This window comes from Seriola lalandi, unplaced genomic scaffold, assembly GCF_002814215.2.
Source record: "Seriola lalandi dorsalis isolate HSWRI2012SDOR001 ecotype SW California unplaced genomic scaffold, Sedor1 jcf7180002050280, whole genome shotgun sequence".
Lineage (NCBI taxonomy): Eukaryota > Metazoa > Chordata > Actinopteri > Carangiformes > Carangidae > Seriola > Seriola lalandi.
This window is the reverse complement of record NW_019520833.1, coordinates 246,393-267,796: the sequence shown is the minus strand read 5'-3', so window position 1 is coordinate 267,796 and position 21,404 is coordinate 246,393. Positions and strand designations below refer to the sequence as shown.

The 21,404-nt window shown below is 41.8% G+C and overlaps 2 protein-coding genes across 4 annotated transcripts in view; both read right to left on the bottom strand.

Moving 5' to 3' along the window:
- Positions 1-122: 122 nt before the first annotated feature.
- On the bottom strand, positions 123-3,986 carry sla2a (Src like adaptor 2a). The gene is made up of 8 exons (XM_023399004.2): positions 3,844-3,986; positions 3,142-3,244; positions 2,941-3,040; positions 2,764-2,850; positions 2,220-2,323; positions 1,675-1,827; positions 1,462-1,591; positions 123-704 (listed from the first exon to the last, which is right to left on the bottom strand). Exons 2-8 carry the CDS (start codon positions 3,212-3,214, stop codon positions 581-583), a joined length of 771 nt encoding a protein of 256 aa, XP_023254772.1. The 5' UTR covers positions 3,215-3,244; positions 3,844-3,986; the 3' UTR covers positions 123-580.
- Positions 3,987-5,398: 1,412 nt separating this feature from the next.
- Positions 5,399-21,404, bottom strand: part of ndrg3a (ndrg family member 3a) — a 33,790-nt gene continuing 17,784 nt past the window's right edge. Inside the window, exons 1-15 of one of the 3 annotated variants that reach the window (XM_023399038.2) lie at positions 17,075-17,448; positions 13,016-13,121; positions 12,734-12,854; positions 12,390-12,452; positions 12,232-12,292; positions 11,115-11,201; positions 9,898-9,954; positions 9,370-9,473; positions 9,009-9,074; positions 8,863-8,914; positions 8,698-8,745; positions 8,568-8,603; positions 8,408-8,459; positions 7,115-7,153; positions 5,399-6,597 (exon numbers count right to left, since the gene is read on the bottom strand). In XM_023399038.2, coding sequence (XP_023254806.1) covers positions 6,425-6,597; positions 7,115-7,153; positions 8,408-8,459; positions 8,568-8,603; positions 8,698-8,745; positions 8,863-8,914; positions 9,009-9,074; positions 9,370-9,473; positions 9,898-9,954; positions 11,115-11,201; positions 12,232-12,292; positions 12,390-12,452; positions 12,734-12,854; positions 13,016-13,121; positions 17,075-17,125 — 1,116 coding nt within the window. In that variant the 5' untranslated portion in view covers positions 17,126-17,448 and the 3' untranslated portion in view covers positions 5,399-6,424. Of the gene's footprint in view, positions 6,598-7,114; positions 7,154-8,407; positions 8,460-8,567; positions 8,604-8,697; positions 8,746-8,862; positions 8,915-9,008; positions 9,075-9,369; positions 9,474-9,897; positions 9,955-11,114; positions 11,202-12,231; positions 12,293-12,389; positions 12,453-12,733; positions 12,855-13,015; positions 13,122-17,074; positions 17,449-21,404 lie in introns of those variants that run through there. The other 2 variants (XM_023399036.2, XM_023399037.2) reach the window with 2 other exon arrangements.

Sequence of the window (21,404 nt, the reverse complement as noted above, 5' to 3'; positions counted from 1 at the left end):
GCTGGCAGAAAAGCACACTCTGCAAGAATCCAATGGCTTCAATCATATTTACATTTGATATAAATGGTTTATAATGATAAAATACATCATAATACCAAAGAAATACGGGACAGATTCTCTCGTTTTTAGGTGGTTTTATGTGTTGCTCATTCATCACATATCTGACGTATTTTATTGGATTCCAATAACATACCAATGATAACAATAACATTACAGTAATATTAACATACAACATTACATTCAAACAGCATGTACAAATTAGGTTGTAAATGAATACATTCAATGTTTGAAAACAAATGAGAACAAATGTCTCACTGTCTTTTAATTTTCAGCTCACATAGCCACTGTGTGTCACTTTGAACACAGAAAACAGTCTCTTGCTGACATACAGTATGTCACAACCCCAAGCATTGTAGTGTCTCAGCTCTCCTGCCACTACAGGGCAGTGTAGGAAGACTACATTTGGGCGTACAGACGACCCCTTCTATTGGCTTGCCCAAAATGCAGATGATTCAGGTCAGTATTTGACTGCTCTCCATCCGTCTGACTTCATTCTTTCACATTGATCCACTGTCTTTCCTCAAGTGTCCCAGCTGTGATCGTTGCCCTCTGTCATTTGCAGGTAAGAGCTGATGGCTTCCCTCAGCCCCTCGCTCACCAGAGAGTTGTCCGACTCTGTTCTCTTCCTCCTGAAGATCACCGACCTGAGAGGAGACAGAATGAATAAGGTGATTATAGTGTTGGTGATTTAAAAAAAAAAAAAAAAAGTGCCTCAATTTCACTGTTCCCAAACATTGGTGACATTTCTGTTTTAACTGCTGTGTAAACATGGACAGAATTTGCTCTGAAAATTAGTGAACGCCATTGCGTGCAGGATGAGTCATCAAATGTATGAAACCGTTTTACAGGAAGAGAAAATACATGGATTTTGATGTAAAAATACTCCAACATTTTTTTTTTTGACATATATATTTGGCATATGATGAGATAAATGAACAATTAACATGGGGACACAGTATTAAAACTGGGAAAAAAAAAATATTTTTCATTTCACAAGGCCTTTAAATAACTACCATCTATTGTAGGCTACATTTTTCAAACTTTATTTATCTGAGGTAGGTTCGCTGCTCGCTACTCACACAGCTACAGATTCTCAAACTTGGCAGATACCCAGTGCAGCTACAGTCTAATCTGTGGGCATATCTGTTGGTGTTGTGTACACACCCTTCACAATCAGTTTACTCAACACTGAAACAAATTATCGTAGAGTTGAATCAACATCTTTGTGACACAGTGTCAACAAAAACTGAAAATGGTTAGCTTCACTAAGAAAGGATTTATACATTTTTTTAACCATGACACCATGAGGGGCTCATGCAGTAGGCTACTCTACACCAAGTAACAGAGTGCCATCTTGTGGCAGCCATTAGTAGTAGCAAGGCTAGAGAGAGTGTGCCACACCTGCTTATGTCCTTCCAGTTGATAGTAGGCCTCCTGATGGCTGTGGGCACAGGCCTGGCCTCTCTTGCGTTATCTAAACCGTCGATGAAGCAAGGCGTTGTCAGCCGACCGGACAATCCATCTGATAACTCTGGAAAAGGAGGAAACATTTTAATATAACTAACTCTTATAGGGTTTGAGGTGAGAAAACAGCTTTATATCCTCAGTACAAACCTGAATAGTGTTCCACCAGGTGATGCAGGGAGGGGAAGGTGATTCCTGGAGATATGTAGACCCAGCCATTTTGGAGGTGAGAGATACGATAGTGCTTCACACAGTCTTGGTACAAGGAGTTGTTTTTCCTCAGGACAGACAGCGAGTAACAATCTAAAGACAGAAACAGCACACAGATGCAGCATTTAAACTTAATGGCTCTTAGTCATTAACCCATGCAAGTCATTTTTCTAAGGCAAATTAAGCCATCCCCATAAATAAACCTAATTAAAATGACCTGTCACTCTCACAAGAAAATTCTTGAAGAAGTGGAAAGTGCTTTAGAAACCATGAAAATTATGTAGCTCCATTAACACCCACTCCACATAATAGTTTAAGGCTCATTTCATTTTTGTATTAAAGAAAGAAAGAATAAAGAAACAAACAAAAAGAAAGAAAGAAAGAAAGAAAGAAAGAAAGAAAGAAAGAAAGAAAGAAAGAAAGAAAGAAAGAAAATGAAAGAAAGAAATACAGAAAAAAATACAGAAAGAAACCTTTATTCTAACCTCTGTTTGTCTCTGACTCTCGGATCAAGAAGGATCCACTCTGGTTATTGGGCTGCATGAGCAGCTCCACTGCTTTGTACCTGCTGATGCCTGTGAAAAGCCACCTGAACAGAGAGAAGAGGACACAGGAGACATTTAGATGTATGGGACAATAAAACAGAGTGACAAAAAAATATTTTCATGTTGTTTTTAGGTTTGGAAAATCCACTGTAACAATTTCAGAGTACATTCCCCACTGGAGGAGGACTGAAACTGCAGGAGGCAGAGGCTGATGTCATGTCACTGAAGAGAACAGATGTCTTGTTCCAACATATGTCTCCACTGAGGTAAAGTTCACAGGGACAGAAACTACTCCCACCTGTCAGGGAACTCCCCGCCATTCTATTCACACATGCATAAGTCTTCTGGTTTCACACACACACACTCACACACACACACACACACACACACACACACACACACACACACACACACACACACACACACACACACACAGAGTACTGAGACAGACATCTTAACATGTGTCTTCGTGACTGTAACTTACCTGTGTGTCACCTTGGCGGTGTAGCTGGTGGGAATGTAGCTCTCATGTCCTGTGGTTGTGGATCTCACCATCAGAAAATCCCCATCGCTATTGGAAAAAATAATCAATCATCAGTAATTGTGTCTGTCTAGGTGAAAACAAGGGTGAAGGTGAAACATTAGGAGCTGCATCACATACTCTGATACGATGGTGAGCCTTTCCCCAATGTGCATGGTCACTTCTCTGTGACCAAAGGATGGGTAGTTATAGAGGGATACAATAATGCTTTCCATTGTGGCTGCAGAGGAAAAGAAGCAGATGAATATTATAAACCAAATTTGTTTTGTTTTTTTAAACATTTTTCTTATTTTTATTTTGTGTCTTGAGGATTGAACCTACTTGTTGATGCAGGTTCAGGTGGATTTTCAAGGATTGCTAGGTTTGATTGACATCTAATGGGGCAGGTTCCCATGTTCTTTGGCTTCTTGCCGACTTGAAATGGCTATTGTGATAGAAAAAAAGAGAGACACAAAAAAGGTGAAATATGGACCAATAGAAGAAAATGTTATGTCTTCAAAGGCCCTCATCGTCACTTATTCATTATTTGATTGTTCAGTTCTTTCATTATGACTGCCATCAGCGAAACAGCTCACAAGTGCTGCACACTATTTGTTACCTGGCAGCAAAACCTAGATGATGCAGGAAGGCGGCTAACCACAACAAGAGGAACGGATATCATGTGATAAATTTCCATGCAACCTGTTTGTGAGGAATGAAGTCTATACTCAAACTACATGTGAAAGCTGTATTAAAAATAATGGAAAGATGAGATTTAATTATCATGATGCACACGACTTTTTCATATAGCCCAGTTAATAAGATATTTTGAATAATGTAAAACACACTTTAAACAATGGCTGATTTCTCCATTTATCTATTATCATTTCGATTCAAAAGATATTTCATCTTTTTATTTCATGTAATAAAAGTATTAGGCAGTAAGATTGCATATGGAGGTAAAAGTCATTATCAAGCAAAATTATTTTAGCTATTACGGGTTATTAAGCAAAAGATTTTCATCAGAGCAGGTAACATACTCACCTCCTTCAGTTTCTGTATCAAAAATGTTCGCGCAGAAATTATATTCTCCAAAAATAATGGGCTAGATCCTTCTCGGAGCAACTAGTGAACTACAAGTCGTCTTGATGACAAATGATCATCTGCCTGAGGAGATGAGGCTTCCTGTGTGTGTCTTTATGTATTTCACACAACTGCAGCTTCCTGTGACGCTAAAGACCATGACATCCTGACTCAGAACAGCTCATGCTGTTCTCTCTGATGCAGGCTGTTTTCATGCAGGGTTAAATGTGCATCACTTGTTTATGGAATTAACTGTATATCTGCGTAAGCCGAATTTACATATACATGTATGTGCTCTTTGTGGCACGTACATGTGGTGGGTTGAAGTGGTGATATTATGTCACAATGACAATGTTTGTGCAAAAATGCTTACACTAGACAAGGCGACATTTATCTGCCTATAGATTTTTCTGCAGAACCATGATGCCTCTGACCACATTTTCCCCATCAGCCTGGCACCCTGCATTCAGTCTTTCTCGGTCATGTTAATGTTTTGCCATTGATGTCACAAGTTCATCCATCATGCTGGCACTGCAGAATCAATCTAACAGAGCAGCAGTGGAGCAATATGACAAGCAACAGTGGGGCTTTGTACACAAAAATCATTTGGGTGTGAAAAAGTCAAGGAAAATAAATAATTTGTGTACATCATGCACGGCAGGAATTGTACAATTTCTAGTTTCTGTCGTTGCAGGCAGCGACGTTCATGCTCACATATACTAATAAGACTTTGATACGGCCACAGCAATGTCATTATCTCCTCTGATTCTCATCTTTAAAAAGACGTACTGTTGGTTTCTTTAGAAGCAATTCAGAAACAATTCTGCTTAGGGTGGAAACTAACAGATCAGATTTGTGCTGAACCACTGAAAAGGGCCTGTAAGCACAGGTGGAAAGAACATATGAAGAATTCATTTTTCCATATCTTTCTCAAATATTGCAAATTTCCGATTTACATCTGTATTATCCACCTCCATGTTAAGTCTTTTATGGTAAAATGTTGTTTGTATTGCAATGAAATACAAGATTATTATCAATTACTTTTATTTTTAGTGCACAGGGGTTGGACGCAAAACCTTATATATTGCAATCCGATACAGTAAAGCAGTAAAGCTGTGATTGTGTCCACAAGTTGATAGAAGCCTCATGACATGAAAATCAGATTAACATTTAGCGTGTTTCCCCCATGACATACTTTACATCTTCTCAATTTTAAATCAGTCTCTTCATCTCATTTGTGTAGCAGCTGACCATTGTTGTTCTTTCATTGTGCCAAATATAGACCATCTGATCTGTGACAAGTTATGTGAGGAAATAGCAAGTGTGGTTGGAAACTAACTCACCACACTCACCTCACTTTTCCACCAATAGAAGAGGAAAAGTACAAGCACTTGCTTCTCTGAGATGTACAGTACTTTCTCATTCTCTCATTCAAATAAATTCACTGCACCTGCTTTTATGTGCACTTATTAGCCAGAATTAAAGGCATTACTTATAAACAAACTCACCAGACACCTTCTCATGTTGTAGCTTTATTCAGTAGTAATATAAATGAGTTGAATCAGCAGACAGTGAGAAGCACCACTGGGCCCCTCAGTGAAGGGACTCACACTTTTCACATCAGAACCCACTTGTTAAAGGTTGTTAAAACATCACTGAATAATCTGTTCGAGTGAACAAAAACATCAACACAAAGCAGAAAGAGAAAAGGAGACGATGAGTTCAGTTACAAAAAGAATCCAAGATTAATGAATTAATGAATGAATGTGAAGTGACAGTCGACTCACTGGTACACTTGTTCTTAACACTGAATGTTCTTCCATGTTTAAATGCAGTTCTCACCACTGCTTTGATTTAGTTTTACTTACAGAGTGCTACAGTATGCAATGGTTCTTCCATGTAACTTCCACATCACTTTTTCTGGGATCATTCTAAATATAGACTGCCATCCTATTTCTGCAGCTACTGTACGTATAGTGATCCCTCTACATATATTTGTGACTAATTTGTATTGCAGCAGTGTTTGAGAATAAAAACAAATATACAATGACTCACAATCAGTATAGCCCACATTTTGACAACAGAGAAGACCAGTTCAAATAGTAAAAGTGTTGTACTGTGCAATTAAATGAAAAAAAAAGAATCTACAGGTTCCTTTGAACACATGGAGGATTTCTACAGTGTGTGTGAAGACATATAAACAAATACAATGTGAAAAAAAAATAAATACAAGAGGGTGAGGTTGGACAGCTGAGTCAAAGATACGGTTTGACCATTTGAATATACAACACATCTGAATGTAGTTATGGTTTCTTGTAGGAATGTGACTTTGATGGTGTATTCAATATAATATTTAATAATATGCATCTGTTAATATATTTATTACATCCGCTTTTCTAATCACATAATTCATTACAGATCCTCCTGGCTTTGAATTGCTTAGGAGTGGGATGAGAGAGGGATAGAGAGAGACAGAAAGATAGGGGGGGAGGGGTGGGGGCACATAAGTTACTATGGGAGGGTGCAGGGGGTGGGATGGGGTTTAGCAGGAGACCTCCATGGTCTGGGGTCTGGCCTGGTTGTCCAGCCCCCCAGTGGCGCTGCCCTCCAGCAGGCTGTTGAGGTTGTTGCGACTGCGACTGCTGTCCATGGAGGTGATGCTAGAAGAGGAGGTGGTGCGCGAGCGAGCCAGACGAGTCATTCCCGCTGACGGCACTGGAACAGAGAAAACATGCATTAATATTCCACTCACACAGCACGCAGACTCAGAGCCGTGTGGGATCACTTAGGTAGTCAGATACAACAACAACGAAGGTGCTTACCATGCAAACAAGTCTCACATATGGAGGCTAATCAAATAAAAGGAATGTGTGAAACAAAAACTATTGCATGTGTGTTCACTGTAGAAAAAAATGAAAGCAGTATAAAAGCAGAATACAGCATTTGCAATCCAACTCAACTGACAGGAAGCAACACGAGCAGGTCATGCAAGAACAGAGGACACTGAGGACAGATTCCATGCTAACAGGAGGAACTAAACTCCTGCAGGAAGATGAACGTGTCAAAGTATGCAAAACAATCTCCCTGTGTATAAGCACTGAACTGCTGCTGGATACCAATATGAAACAGTGCTCTCTGGAGAATTTCTGCATACACTGACATTCATCCACCGTGTTACAAGGCCATTGGGTTCATAGCCTTCTAGTCTGGCAGTTGCTCAAGGACCCGATACCTGATTCGTTGCTCAGGTGACTGAGGAGAACGTAGGGAACTGTAAGCAATGATTCAAGAAGGAAAGAAAGAGGGAGAAAGGGAGAAATGTTGAGAAGGTAGCTCTTATGTTGCTTTATCCCACCTCAGTTTATTTCTGATCACTCTCACAGCTTGGCGATCGTGGAGGACAATGAACTGTCTGCTCGCAACAACAGGTAAGAAAAAATCAGCTTTATGTTTTGTTCTCTTTGGCCGTTCCCCCGTCACATTTCACACTGTGGCAACGTGTTAATGAGGGAAAAACAGCTTTTAGAAACATGCTGAGGTGTTGAGATTTATTTTCTACACTTTCTCTGTGCAACACACTCTTTTTAATCTGTTCTAATCCTGCAGTGGCATTTACTCAACGGGGGGGGGGCTCGGTGGCCTTTAAAGCAACACTGAAGCACTGACATACTAGCTACAACCGAGAGTGCCTCCCATGGTGAAGGGTTTGGGAACAGGAGTGAGCAAACGAGAAATAGCATTACAGAAACACACACAGGCATCATCTGTGTGGCCAGAGCAAGCAAACCTACATTCATGACTTCATCCATCCATGGATCAGAGTCTGTGTGGTGCACTGCAAGTCAGTATGGTCTGACAGAAATGTGTTTGTTGTTGTTGGCAGATGAATGACTGTAAAAAACCCAAAGGCCTGTTTAAGTATGCACTTTGAGTCTCTGCATCATTAAACAGTTCTGAATAGAAAAGAAAAGCACACCAGGCAAAAAAACGGAGTATTCTTTTAGGCCCACTCTGAACTGAACAGGAAATAAATTGCTGTTCAGTGCATCTGGAGTGCTGCTGTCATTTCAGTCATGCTAGAAGCACAAACACCTCACCTACTGAGGGGTGTGGGTGCCACACACTGCAAAGAGCAGAGAGGAAATTGTGTTAGCATCAACCTTTGCACAGGCTGCCTCTCCGTGACCAGGCTGACAAAAACAGTGTCTTTTCATGCACTGTTGGCCACAGTCCAAACCCCATCAGCAGGGCTGTTCAGCAGCAGCTCTTAGAAGACCGAGGTGAAAACAGTTCTCAGTTAAATAACACTTGTCGCTGCACTTGTCAACAGGAAATTCAATGAGACAAACCTTGACCACAAATACGTCAGCTCAGAGAGATATCAGTCTGTAAACAAGTTTTGGACATTGACCATTTGATACATATAGTTTGAACCAGCTTCATGATATATTTAGATGTTTAGATATATTAAGAGGTTTTTACTCTCTGAACATACGAAATGAATGACGTGAGCATGTTTACTTACTGTAGCCCATCCCCTGAACAAAGTACTTGAAGGCCTCAGCAAGTTTCCCTGGCTGTGAAAAGATAAAGGATAAAAATTTGAGGATAATTTCAACAAGAAAACTGCTAGATGAAAAACTCCTTGATGACATGAAGGTGTGTCTAAAAAAGTAAATACCCACCTGCACAACCTGGGGCAGGCCTCCACAATCAGCCATCTGAAAGAGCATTATCAGTCTCATTAATTAATCATTTGTACAACCACAAAATGAATGACATTAATTGTATAAAAGTCATTATAAAAACCTTCACCTTTAGCAGTGTGGTCTTGGTCGGATTTAACCTGGAATTGCACTCCACCTTAAACATCAATGAGAGGTTACTACTGAGCTCAAAAAAGAGAAAGAAAACTGCTTTGGTGCTGTAACAAATTCTTTGTGAAGCCTCATAAATCTGAAATGTTTGTGTGTAACTCACCACAGCCTCCACAGCAGGTGATGTGTCACCAACCACCAGCAACGCGGGGCACCTGCACAGAAACAGATTAGATTTAATCATTCTTAAATCACACCATGCACTCAGAGAAATATGTGTATTTGTTCCATCCTGGTCTCAAAACCTACGTTAGTGTGTTGACTGTGTCCTCATTGAGACCCACGACTGGCCTCTCGATCTCCAGGTCCCGGCGGCTGGTGCAGGGAGACAAATTATGATTAACAGCTGAATGTGATCTGGCTAAAATGTGAGGGGAATTTGCAGAAATCCTGATTCTCAGTGCAGCTTATGATTTTATATTATACCCTTGTTCTTTATATTTTGTGATGCATTGCTTCTTTCTATGTATTCAAGTCTGGCTGACAACAAGTTCTGATACTGGAGGAAACATGTACGTGCCTCAACTGCACCCATAAATGTTATCAAGAACACAATAAATGTTTATTAAAAACATTCATATACAGTTTATAATAATGTACTGTATCTTACTATTGGTAGGAGCCACAGAAGAGGGCCAGGTTGTCCTGGTTGATATCTTGGGCGATATGCAGACGATATGTCTGGATCAGCTCATGGTTCTCTGTCAGCTCATCCTGGTGAACAGAAAAGAGTTAATCTGACCCAAACAGGAAATCTTTGTTCTGCTAAGAAGAGCTAGACTGCATATAACGTGCATATAAGTATCATGTACTGAATGTACAGGGAGCTGTTTATATTAGCATTAGTCTTTCAGACAAACAGAGGGGTCTGTATATGCAGTAAGCTTAGCTTCAGCTCTGTCAGTTATCAAACTGAGCCAGTAATCTACATGTCATAAACCAGCAGTCTATGTATCCAGGAGGACAGAAATAGAATAATTAGTAAATGTCTGTATAAGAGTGAGGTGAGGTATCAAGGGAAATCAAGACAAGCCTCCTGAGGTTCAGTTACTTTTTAATGCAGTCAATGAAAAAGGTCAACACTGGGAAAAAAAAAACAGCACAGAGTGAGTAATACTGCGCTGCAAGAGGAACTCACAGTGCTGAAGTGGTGAGCCATGACGATATCCACCAGATTACTGGTCCATCCAGACAGCTGCACACAAGAGGAAAAGACAGACCCAGTTAAAACAGACAAGAGGGGACTTTTTTAAATTACTCTGGAATCTTAAGGCAAAATATGGCAATGTCCATGTTTACATGTAGTGTATGTACTGGCAGACATAATTATCAATTTTGAAGGAGGCAAATACACAGAGAAGCCATGTAACAGATTTAGAAATTGTGAGGGATGGGATGTCTTGGTGACTTAGTGCTTAAGACACACACTATTATAAATTCAGTCCCTTCAATTTCAGCTAGGACCTTTGTTGTTGCATTTCACATCTCTCTGTCAATCTCCCTCCAATAAACGCACAACAGCAAAAAAAATGAATGAAAGTTTTTTTACTCTTTAATTTTCTTCTTAAACGTTGTTAGGTTGAACCAAGTAATATCAGCAGAACAGATACTAGAAAGCTCTTTTAAATGTATAAGGACAAAAGTTATATCAAGCTCCCCCTGGCTCTGTGACTGTGTGTAACATTAACACTGAAAAGAATGTTCTCCCTGAACAATCTTGTACACTACACACAACAATGTACACAGTATTATAATAAAGTAATACAGTACGGCATTGTGACCTGAAGCCAATTAATCCACTCAAAATGAAACTAATCCAAATGAGTGAACTCTAAAAGACTCCATGCTGCTCTGACGTGTTTATTGTGTAAAATTTGAGGCTTAGTTTTGATTAACTCGCAACCCAAAAACAGCAGGTATAATCAAATTAACACAGGATTAGAGGCCCTGCCTGTGTCTTCCATGCCATCAAGTCCAAAACTACGGTAAAAAAAAAATCTAGTTTTATGTTTATCTTTTTTTCTATTTTTATCTTCTCTTGTAATATCTATATAATATCATATTGTCTGGCTTGGTGTCAGAATTCATGATTTTAAAACTAGTAATCTGACTTCTAGCTTCAGATAGAGTAGATTATAAGAGAATTCTGGGCATAAATAACATTTTACAAAATTGTATTGTTAAGGTGGAGAGCATACAGTGTGGTGGTTAAACTACAACATGCATTCATTAATAACAACCTAACAAAAGGCTGCAAACTGAACTGAAATGGCGGATCAAGTATTTAAGTAATAGCTCTGTGTTTCAGAGCATACTTAGGACTTTCTAGGTTCACACTGCAGTGGTCATACAGACCTTTGAAGCTGCCCAGTCAATCCAGCCTTCGGCACATGGGTCGACGTTAATCAGAACCAGTCCCTCCACCAGAGTCGGGTTGTTCAGCTGGGAGGGGAAGAACAAATGTCAAGTGTTAACGGCAAGGGACTTATGGGACTTGACAGTATGATTTTTTTGGTGGTATCTTGTATTTTGTGTGCTGTGGTGTGCTTACAGTTTTCAGGTAAGTTTTCACTCTCATGTACATTTAAAGGGTGGTTTAGTCTGAGAATTCATTGGTACAGTGAAATAAAGGAATCGTGCACAGACATAGCTACATCTTCACAATCAAAAGTTTTTCAGTTTTTCATGTTGTGCAGGTAGAGGATAAAAACACTGCAATGTTTCTAACATGATAAAAAAAGTGAAACATGTCTGTTTAAACGAGGACATGAAACAATGAAGGTGGAATCCTTGGCATCTAAATGAAGGGGTGCGGCTCTGGAATTGCCTGAAGACAGAACGAGGATGTCTGGGGATATCTAAGATCTGCCGAGGGAATACTGCGGATGCTGCTTTCAACATGATGCAAATGCAATGCAGCAACAGCTGCTATAAATCTATCATGGGTAAACACATTTTGTTCCAAGCCAGTTAAAGCAAATGCATTTCAGCATCAATTTTGCTTTATGTATTCTGAACAAGAGCAGACTCTCCACAGAAAGCCCAGTGCTACGATTCCTACTCCCAACAACCCCCCCCCTTTTTTATTTTTACCCCTAAACAACTATCCCCTCTTTTCATTATTCATCTTTCAGTGCTCCCTTGCTCCTCTGTCATTTCTAGCTCCTTGTGCACTGTTGTACATAGATTGTGCTTATTTTTAGCTCCACTGCGTTGAGTGTGGAAACAAGATGAAAGCAACTGAAAAGGAGAGAATCACCAAGGTGATTCATCATCTGGGGAATGGCAGCATATGCAGCAGACTGTAGAGCAACCTGATGCCCTGTGTGGGTTTGATGTGATGATGTTCAGTGTAACAAGCTGTGTGGCCTGAAAACCCTCAATTATTCCAGGCGAGACAGAGAGGAGGACAAAAAAGACTGGGATGGAGAGTAAGAATAGTACAGATGCTCTGGTCCTGATGTTGACTCACTGCAAAGCGGGTGAGGATGTACGCCCCAGCTCCAACGCCAATGCCGATCACGCTGTTGACCCTGCAGAGAAACCACCAGTTACCGTGGGACTGGAGATGATATAGTCATTTTATGTATATTATCATTGATCAGGCATCACAAGGGGGGGCCCACTCACTTGAGCTGAGTCATCACAGAGGGCAGCATTTCAGCCAATTCGTCCATGGTCGGGTAGCGATAACTGGAGACAGATGAAATACATATGAGTCTGTGCAAGTAGCACATATAGGGGCAAGTTTGAATTAATCAAAAATCTGATTGGTCATAAATTTAAATACTGACACACTAATCAAACAGGATTTTCACTAATAGGTTATACAATTAAAGTGCTTCCGTTAACAAATGAACCAGCAGTGCACTTTAATTTCTTAAAAAAGAATGAATTGATTGCTGCTCTTCTACCAGGACTGAAATAAATATATTCCCATTTATCAGCGCATGCACAACCAGCCTGACACCCACCCGCTGGGGAAGGGAGGTGCACCTTCCTGCTGCCCGGGTGCGTCCACATGAACCACTGCAAAGTGCTGCGTGATCTCCTGCATGTCCTCATAGTTGAACAGGGTATTGAAGCACGACTTGTCTGGAAAGGTGCAAATAGAGGACAAACTCAAAATGTGAGAGTTTAGGTGTTCAAACTGTCAATGACCTGAATGTGGCTCTTAGGTGTATAGGGTGAAACGCAACCATTTAACCGCACCCAAAGACATTGTGTATTGATTTGTCTATATTTGGCTGACTCACGGTTGAGGCCGATGTCGTGATAGGTGAGGATGACAGGTCTGTTGCCCTTGGGGACGCCTCTCATTGTCACATGGAGAACGCCATGGGGAGTCTCAATGTCATGCTCCTGCAGTCACAGAGAAAAGCAAACAGTTGAACTATATTAACTGAAGGATCAGTACCTGTTGTGCGTAAAGAGGAAAGGCTTGCTGAGAAGACGATCTGTCTTTGTAGCTAAAGCCTGATGTAGCTTTCAGCTCAGATCCTCACATCCAAAAAACACATAAAAGAGCCATACTATTACATTTCCATTTCCATTTCGCTGTCAAACCAGCACAGCAGTGTAAACAGGGATCCTCCTACATGCACAGGAATGTCTGTATGACACACAGATAATCACTATTAACAAAAATGCAGTTGCAGAACTAACTACATTGTCCATGTTCAATGTAATGGATGAATGTTACACAATGCACCAATCTTTCAAGTGTTTTCAATCATTTCAATAGTGCTCTATTGGTTCTATGGCCTAAGCTACAGTACATCAGGCTGTGGCTCTACAGACTCATTAGCAGGATACATTAATTTTAGTGTTGTTTTATTGATAAGATTTTTTGATAATAAAAGTGGAAAATGGGCTTTTTCTCTTTAAATGAACATTATCTCAGTCAAGCACAAAGTAAGAGTTTATCCATGTCATTCCCACGACCAGCATAATCTTGTAAATATTTTCACCAAGTGAAAAAGTTAAATCTGCATCAAGGCTACAACAAAGCTTGAACACAGAAGGGAACAGAAATCAGACACAGGAGATACATATTCCCTAAAGTAAACACTCAGTGACCAACACTACATTTGGGGATTATGTCTCAGATTGAGGATGCAGAGCATGCGCCTCTCGTCTCCACCACACATCCCCTGTGCCCTTGGACAAACAAAGCACTGAATCGGCTTTCTGGAAAACAGTCTTTTCATTTGGGGAAAATAGTTTTTATCCAATAGTCTGAAACTCACAGCACTTTGACAACTATGACTTTGCAAAAAATGCCAGTGTCATTTGATTTGTTGAATGTCTTTGCGGAGAGACCCATTAAAATTCAAGGAGCTAACAACAGCTTCAATCTCTCACTGCTTTCTTTTGAATTCCTTTCTCTATCAAGCACAAGGACGCCCTACGTTAGTGCTTCTCTGTGCCTCAGCAAGAGAAACACATCAGACGGCTTAAAGGGAATTTCAGATGACAATTTTCTTTAAATATAAAGGCGGAAATTAGTGAAAACATGACACAGCAAAAACATGCTGTCATTAGTGCTTATGGGAAAGATTGTAGAAGGAAAGTGATACAATATACAGGAAGTGAAAAAGCCGGTTTCCAGACTGTCCTCAGCGTCACTTGGTATCATACATACACTTCCCAACGTCAGCATGACTTGGTGCAACACACAACACTGTCTGTGACGTAGTTACGTGTGTGTGTGTGTGTGTGTGTGTGTGTGTGTGTGTGTGTGTGTGTGTGTGTGTGTGTGTGTGTATGTGTGTACTGCACAGAGAGGGGAGGGAGTAACGGGCGGGGCCCAAAGCTCGTCTGGTCTCAAGGCCCACTGGTCATCAATAATAAAGAGAGTGAGCCTGGGTGGATGAGAGACGCAGGTTATGGCCGACAGATACAGAGGGAGTGTGTCTCCAACTGTTTCCCTCCTTGGATTCCCACTGCAGGCATTCGGCTGATGGATATGTGTCACAATCTCTTCAGAGGGGATGAAGGTTAATTCTCAAGGACAAAGCTGCAGTAATTTGTGTCTGCAATCTGTAATGGACACAGTAACGCAAGAGGGAAAGTGCTCATCCTGACAGCAATGAAATAACACATCTTTGTTTGAGTGGGCGTTAATACAGAGATTAGCCTGTCGCACCAAACATGAAAACTATGAACAAACACAAAGCAATTCCCTCTGCCTGCTATCAATAGTGTGCTACAGTCTACAGGTACTCAATGTAACCTCTGTTCCTGAGATGGAATAAACCCTGAAGAAACTGTCCTGGAAGGAAGCCTTGTGTTCATTGAAGGCCTTTTCACAGATAATGAAATGATTCTGCAAACCTCGGCCATAGTAGGGGGGCAGAACAAGCTGTTGTAGACGGAGAGGAAACTCTCCATGACTGTGGTGCTGCAGAATTTTCATTTTTAGGCAAGGACAGAGTCAAGGACACTCAGTGTCTCCGCTCTGAGAAACAAGACAAACACACTTGTTCAAATGTCTGCCTTCAGTCATGTGTGCTGTACATGCGCCAGAAAAGGAAGGCGAGTACACCCAACCACTGATAGGAAATGAAATTGTGATGGGAACATAGTGGGGAAACAGAGAATGAAGATGAGATGGATAGAAAAAAAGAAGTAGAAGTAGATGGGATGAAATAGAGCGTGAAAGCAGGGACAGAGTGACACAGACAGGAGGAAAGAGAGAAAAGACAGGGGGAGTCTTGTATGACTAACAAAAGGGTGTGCCTTAAAACAGAAGGGGTGCATCGCTTTAATTTATCATGTCCTTCCAGGCATGTCCTGGCACAAACATGGGTGAAGAACCATGGAAAAAAGGTCTGTGGAAAGGGAGTGAAGGAGAGAGCCTTTTATCTATCCATTTAGCTCTTGGCGTGGTGTAGAAGCTGTATTGATCTAAGAGATCTGCCTCTCATCATTTTCTTTCAGACACACACACACACATATGGGTATATATGTATACACAGAGGCATCAGAGGAAAACAGACATAGGGTGGGGCTGCTAGCCTAGACAGCTAGAGGGGAAAAAGGAGAGCACTGCAATGACAGCAACCTTTTTCCCCTTTCATACACTCATGGTGATGAGCTGCTGGACAAAAAGTGTATGTGGATGTTTGGTGTGTTGTAGGTGAGACGGGAATACTGAGTAGGGGTTCATGCTTTGAGCAGAGGGGCTTCAGGAGCTTCCCTAGGGCCAACCGCGAGGTAAGGTCTAGGGTTTTGGTCCCAGAATGAAGGCGAGTGAAGGAGGTGGGGTGAGGTGACAAAAGGAGAGCAGTATGTCATGCTGTTCCTCTTCCCGCAATCCCTCACTTATCAATCCTTCCTGCCCCTCCTCCCTGTTTTCCACCGCCCTGCCTGGAACAGCATCAATCACCTTTGAGAGCAGCATTACGGGGCAGAAACACCAAGCAGCCTGCAAATGACTTTGGCGCTCGCGCACACGCACACACACACACACATATCCATATCTTCTATGTATGTGCTCCAGTGGGATCATCCCTGGTGCAAGCCATCCTACCGCCTTTTTGACACAAACGCAGCATTCCCATCCCAACCTGCAGCACACACACAGCAGGCGCGTGTCATTGAAGCAGTGGGCTGAAACTACAAACTCAAGGTCTCTGCAGGGGAGGGAAGGAGCCACAACAGTGGTTTTGGTGTGTGTTGTTGCTACAGTGTGTGGGGGGGTGAGTGACCTCCCCGCCTGTTTTCAGTGATAACAGAATAAAGAACACAATGCTGGCAATTTGGACAATCTACTACCCTGTAGTTATGGATACACAGAAAGAAACACATTTGAAACATGCGAGCTGAAACACACAAATACCAGCGACCCTGTTGATGGACACCCACACACAGAAGCACGTACACATCCTCCTGTTGTGGCATTTGAAGATTCAGAGACACTTGAGTGCTACACACATGCATCTTTCATATCATCACATTAAAATGCACCACTGCGCCCTGGGCATGTTTAGCCTGTGCTGAGAGCACACATGGGCACTGTGTGACCTGTAGACCTAAACACACATACACACACACATACACAAAGAACAAATGTTCAACCAATACCGTCAGCTGCTCAGAGAGAAAAGCCCAAAGTCTCAGCTGTCTGTCGAAGGTGGTGACAAGCAAGCCAGGAAAGACCCCCACCAGCTTTCCCTTTCCTGGAGCCAGCTGCTGTCACCCTGTCTTTGGGGAAACCACACGACAACCCCTCTCCTAATCTGAACCAAAACCCCCTGCTGCAAGGACCCAGCCAGGTGTGTCAAGGCAGGCAAGATGCATTTGTCACTCACCACTCCATTCCCAGAGCATGCAATCTGGTCCAGGTCCAGAATAGCTGACATGTTTTTCCCACGCAGGAGAGGAGTGTGTTATGCTATGTGCAAGTGTGTGCTGGGCAGCTTTGAAGATCTCCAGAAGGAGGAGGAGTAGGAGGAGGGAGGGAGCGCTAGTTGGAAGGGAGGGATGTAGGGTGAGGCGGCTAGAGCAGCAGCGGCAAGGAAGAGAAGAAGAGAGGGAGGAGAAAGACACAGCAGAGGAAGCAAGGAGGAGATGGGTAAATAATCTGAATGAAAGCAGACGAGGGGGGTTGGGTAAAATGCAGAGACAACGAGAGAGAGACAGAGACAAGAGGTGGGAAAGAGAGCAGGAAAAGAGACAGAGGGGGAGGAGAGTGAGACTGCAGTTTGTGCTTGGTAGTCACAGTGCGTCTGTACATCCAGCCATCGGTGCGTCTAATTGGATTGCGGCGGGTCAGGTGGGTAGAGGGAGAGGGTGGGGCTTAGAGGAGAACAGAGAGGAGGAGGGGGAGAGTGGGAGGAAGAGAGGGATGGGTGTGTGAAAGAGGGGTGATGGGGTGCAAAGGATGCAGAGGCAGTCCAGGAAAATGGGTAGGTTGCTGACGTCACGCTGTGATACTGATAAAGTGGAGAGGAGAGGAGAGGCGAGGAGAGGAGGCTGACTTTGACAGCTCACCCCTGAATTCTGCATCAGCAAAATGGCTGCTCCTCACTGAGATTCAACAACTGTCTCCAGATTCACTTTAGCTTCACCTTGCAGAGAGAGAAGACTCCAAATGACCTCAGCTCCCGAATAAGAAACATTTCAATGTGAATGGCCATAATCAGCAACAGTTAATAACTTCCAGGTGCAAGAGTGAGTCTCTCAGAAGCACTAGCATAAAATGCAGCAGTGTGTCACACACCAACAATAGCTTTGCTGCAAATGTTGGATCATACTGCAACACTTGTTTATCCTGTAAATCCTCCTGTAATACCCAGGTGTTTATTTCAGTATTGGCATATATATATATAGGTAAACCTCATTATATTTCAGGCTTACCAGAAAATGCAACCCCACACCACCTATACTATACTATACTATACTATACTATACTATACTATACCTGTACGAAAGGATCTATTTCTTCTAAACCTCCCACTGAGTCATTTGATCCCTATAGTTTATTGATCTGTCATTTTCTCATATGTCTTATATATATATATATCTCTCCTGTGTCATATGCACAACAGCTAGCAGTGCAGGACATCACGCCTTTGTCTGAGACAGGCTGTTATGCACAGCCAATGGCACACATGCAAACAGCACAGAGTGGGCGGCATGCCCAAGACAAGGGGATGCTTCATTGGTTACTCAATGCAGCAGCATGTTTGGTTGAAAAACTGCTTTTTCTCCTTTACATTTTTGCTGTCCTATCCAGCTGAGGGTGCCACTGACACATAAGTAGTACATGCACATTTAAAGGACTAAACACTCATAGTACAGAGTAAACAAATACAGTAATACAAATATTTAAATGTACATTTGGTAGTTTTTGTATAATATGATGCTACAATAGAGTAGTATGTCCAATGTTGTGTTTCCACAGACACTTTCTTCACAGTATAAGGTTTGCAAAAATGTGATTACAATCTGTTATGACATTTAGGCTAGATCGTGATAAGAATGTGATTAATCGTGCGTAAACTGTAATGTGTAAACATATTTTTTCCAGATTAACGTGTACATGCATTCAGTCACATCAGCTCATGGAAACAATTTGTGTGACCGACTACACCCTTTCCTCGATAGAGCAGGTGGCTCTTTGTGTCGTACACTGAGTCATCGAGTGTCTCAGTGGGACTCTGCGGTCTGAGGAGTCACACAGGCTCACAGTGACGCTGCTCTGCATAGTTCATCTGAGCTCAACAGCAGCATCTAAGGTCTGATTTACACATATGTACAAAAGCAAAAATGCACAAGAAAAAGATTAGATTCAGAAAGAAAATCTATTATGCTGTCTACAACATGAGATGAAATGGTCCACCATATAACATTATCAATTTTACCCTCTTCTGAGATGGTGACTGTGCTACAGCTAACAAATTTACTGTTTTTCTGCAATGCTTCAGCCTAACTCTAGGATATTCAGAGCAGACATTCAACAGCAGACCAAAAAGACATCACAAAGGCACAGCCCTCCAGCCACAAAATGAACAGGCTTATGGCGCCCTCTGCTGAGCTTCCTGAGACAGTGAGGATTTTAAAAAATAGGCATGACTTGGCAGCCATTGTCTGTACAAGAAAGTAGACAGTCTCTTCTAGTCATTGTGTTGCTGTGGCACAAGGTCAGCAAGAGAAATGGATGAAAAGTGAACATAACCCTGAAATGTGAAACCTAATATGAGATGATGCTATAAAAACAACTGTTAAAAAAGAAATAAACTAATATTGGCATACAAGCTTTCAAAACATTCTGAGCCAATAAAATCAAACAAAACGATTCCATGGTAACCATCTCAGCCTTTTGCTCTCTACAGTAAACTCCATCAACCTCAATATGTTCTATTTTTATAATGTACAGTCAGCCATTTCCATGTCCATGAAGTAACTTGGTGTTCTTAAGTATGCACTTTAAAACACAGCAGGTCCCACGGGTGGTGGAAGCTGACTCACTCCCTCCTCCCTCCTTTACCTTTCAGTGGCGTAAGCAGGACATCATAGAAGACACAGGACTGCAGCACCACACCCTTTAGGTTCTTTTCTATGACCCCACCTCACCACCCTCCTCGTGCAGGGGCTCAGGGTTTTGACATGACTGTTGCAGTACCTGTGGACCGCCTGTGGTAGGAGCTTTAGCAGCAGAGAAGTTAGCAGGATAAGGCAGCTGGATTTGTCCTACAGCTGCTGGAAAGTCACAGCGTCTGCTCAGTGAGATGGTGCAGCGCTGACGAACCCTCCCACAGACTGTGTTCATGTGAAGTGTGCTGCTAATGCCTTGTACTGCATGTAGGCTCCTACTGTACTAGCCATGTGGCAGTGGAAGTCAGGTGCAATGAAATAAAAAACCTTATTTCAGCAACAGACATTAAGAGGTTAACATCACATCTGAGTTCTGTACACTGTGTCTCTACACTGTGTCTCCTACATATACACATAAAGGTACACAAGTACACACACATTTACCATTTACCAAAATCTGGAAGAACACAAATTCATATTTGATGAAGTTAATATCTTTGGCTGACTAAAGCTGGCTACCAGAATGTAGCTGAAAGCCTATAGCTAACTGCTAAATAGCTAGTAAGCTGCCAACACTCCTTTTGTCATAATTGCTGCTATTATGTTTTGTAAAACAGAAGATTACACAAATTCTCTTACATTTTTACCTATATAAACCCAAAAGTATACATTCAGAAACACAATTCTACCTGACTGATGCTCTTTAAATTCATGTACAAGTTGTAGCTGTTCCCAAGACTGCTAGCTAATTTGACAATATGCTTTTTTCATAGCAGACATTTTCACTAGCAAAGGCACAGGTGTTACTAATAACATTAACGACTCTGTTCTGTTCGAGTGTCTCAGTAGCCAATGACAGTGTGACAATGAGGCAGCATGTACAATACCAGCACCCTGAAACTGAAGCAGCTAAATAGAATTCAGTCCTCATTAATTTCATTATTTATACACCTGTGCTTTTGCTACTGTGACATGGTGTTGAATGTGACTGTGAGGTCAAAATGGCTGCCATGGAAATAAGGTCAAATACACTTAAGTCTGCCTCAATGCCACTGAGACTAATTCTGATACAATTCTTTGTTTAAAGAACAACTGCAGGACCTGGACTGTATCACAAGAGGATGAGTGTAAAAAAATGTATCACACTGAGAGTAGCTGGGTGCAGGTGGGTGAGTGCAGCGTTTTATGAATGTATTAGTGGCAATGCAGACTGGAATGGATGCTGGGGAGCATGTAGCATGCCTGCATCAGCTAACATGCATATTCTCCTCCCCTGCCTGCAGCAGCTATATTTAGCTCTGGTGGGATGCTGGAAGCAGACGTGACTGCAGAAAGTGAGAGAGGGATGAAAGGTTTAACCCTTCGTCGTCATGATGCTCATGAAACACAGCAGAGAGCTTGCTTGCCTGTGGGAGGACCCTCCTTCTCATGTAAGAAACTCCTTGCAAGCAGCGCAGCACAGAGGCAGAGAACGCGCAGTCTTATTCCCCATGCAAAGAAAGGAATCTGGAACACTGCATACTCAAGGCCAATACCTCTGTTTCCTCAGTGTTAATTATTCTATCACATAAAAAGACTTGACTGTAGCTGAAATGCTTACAG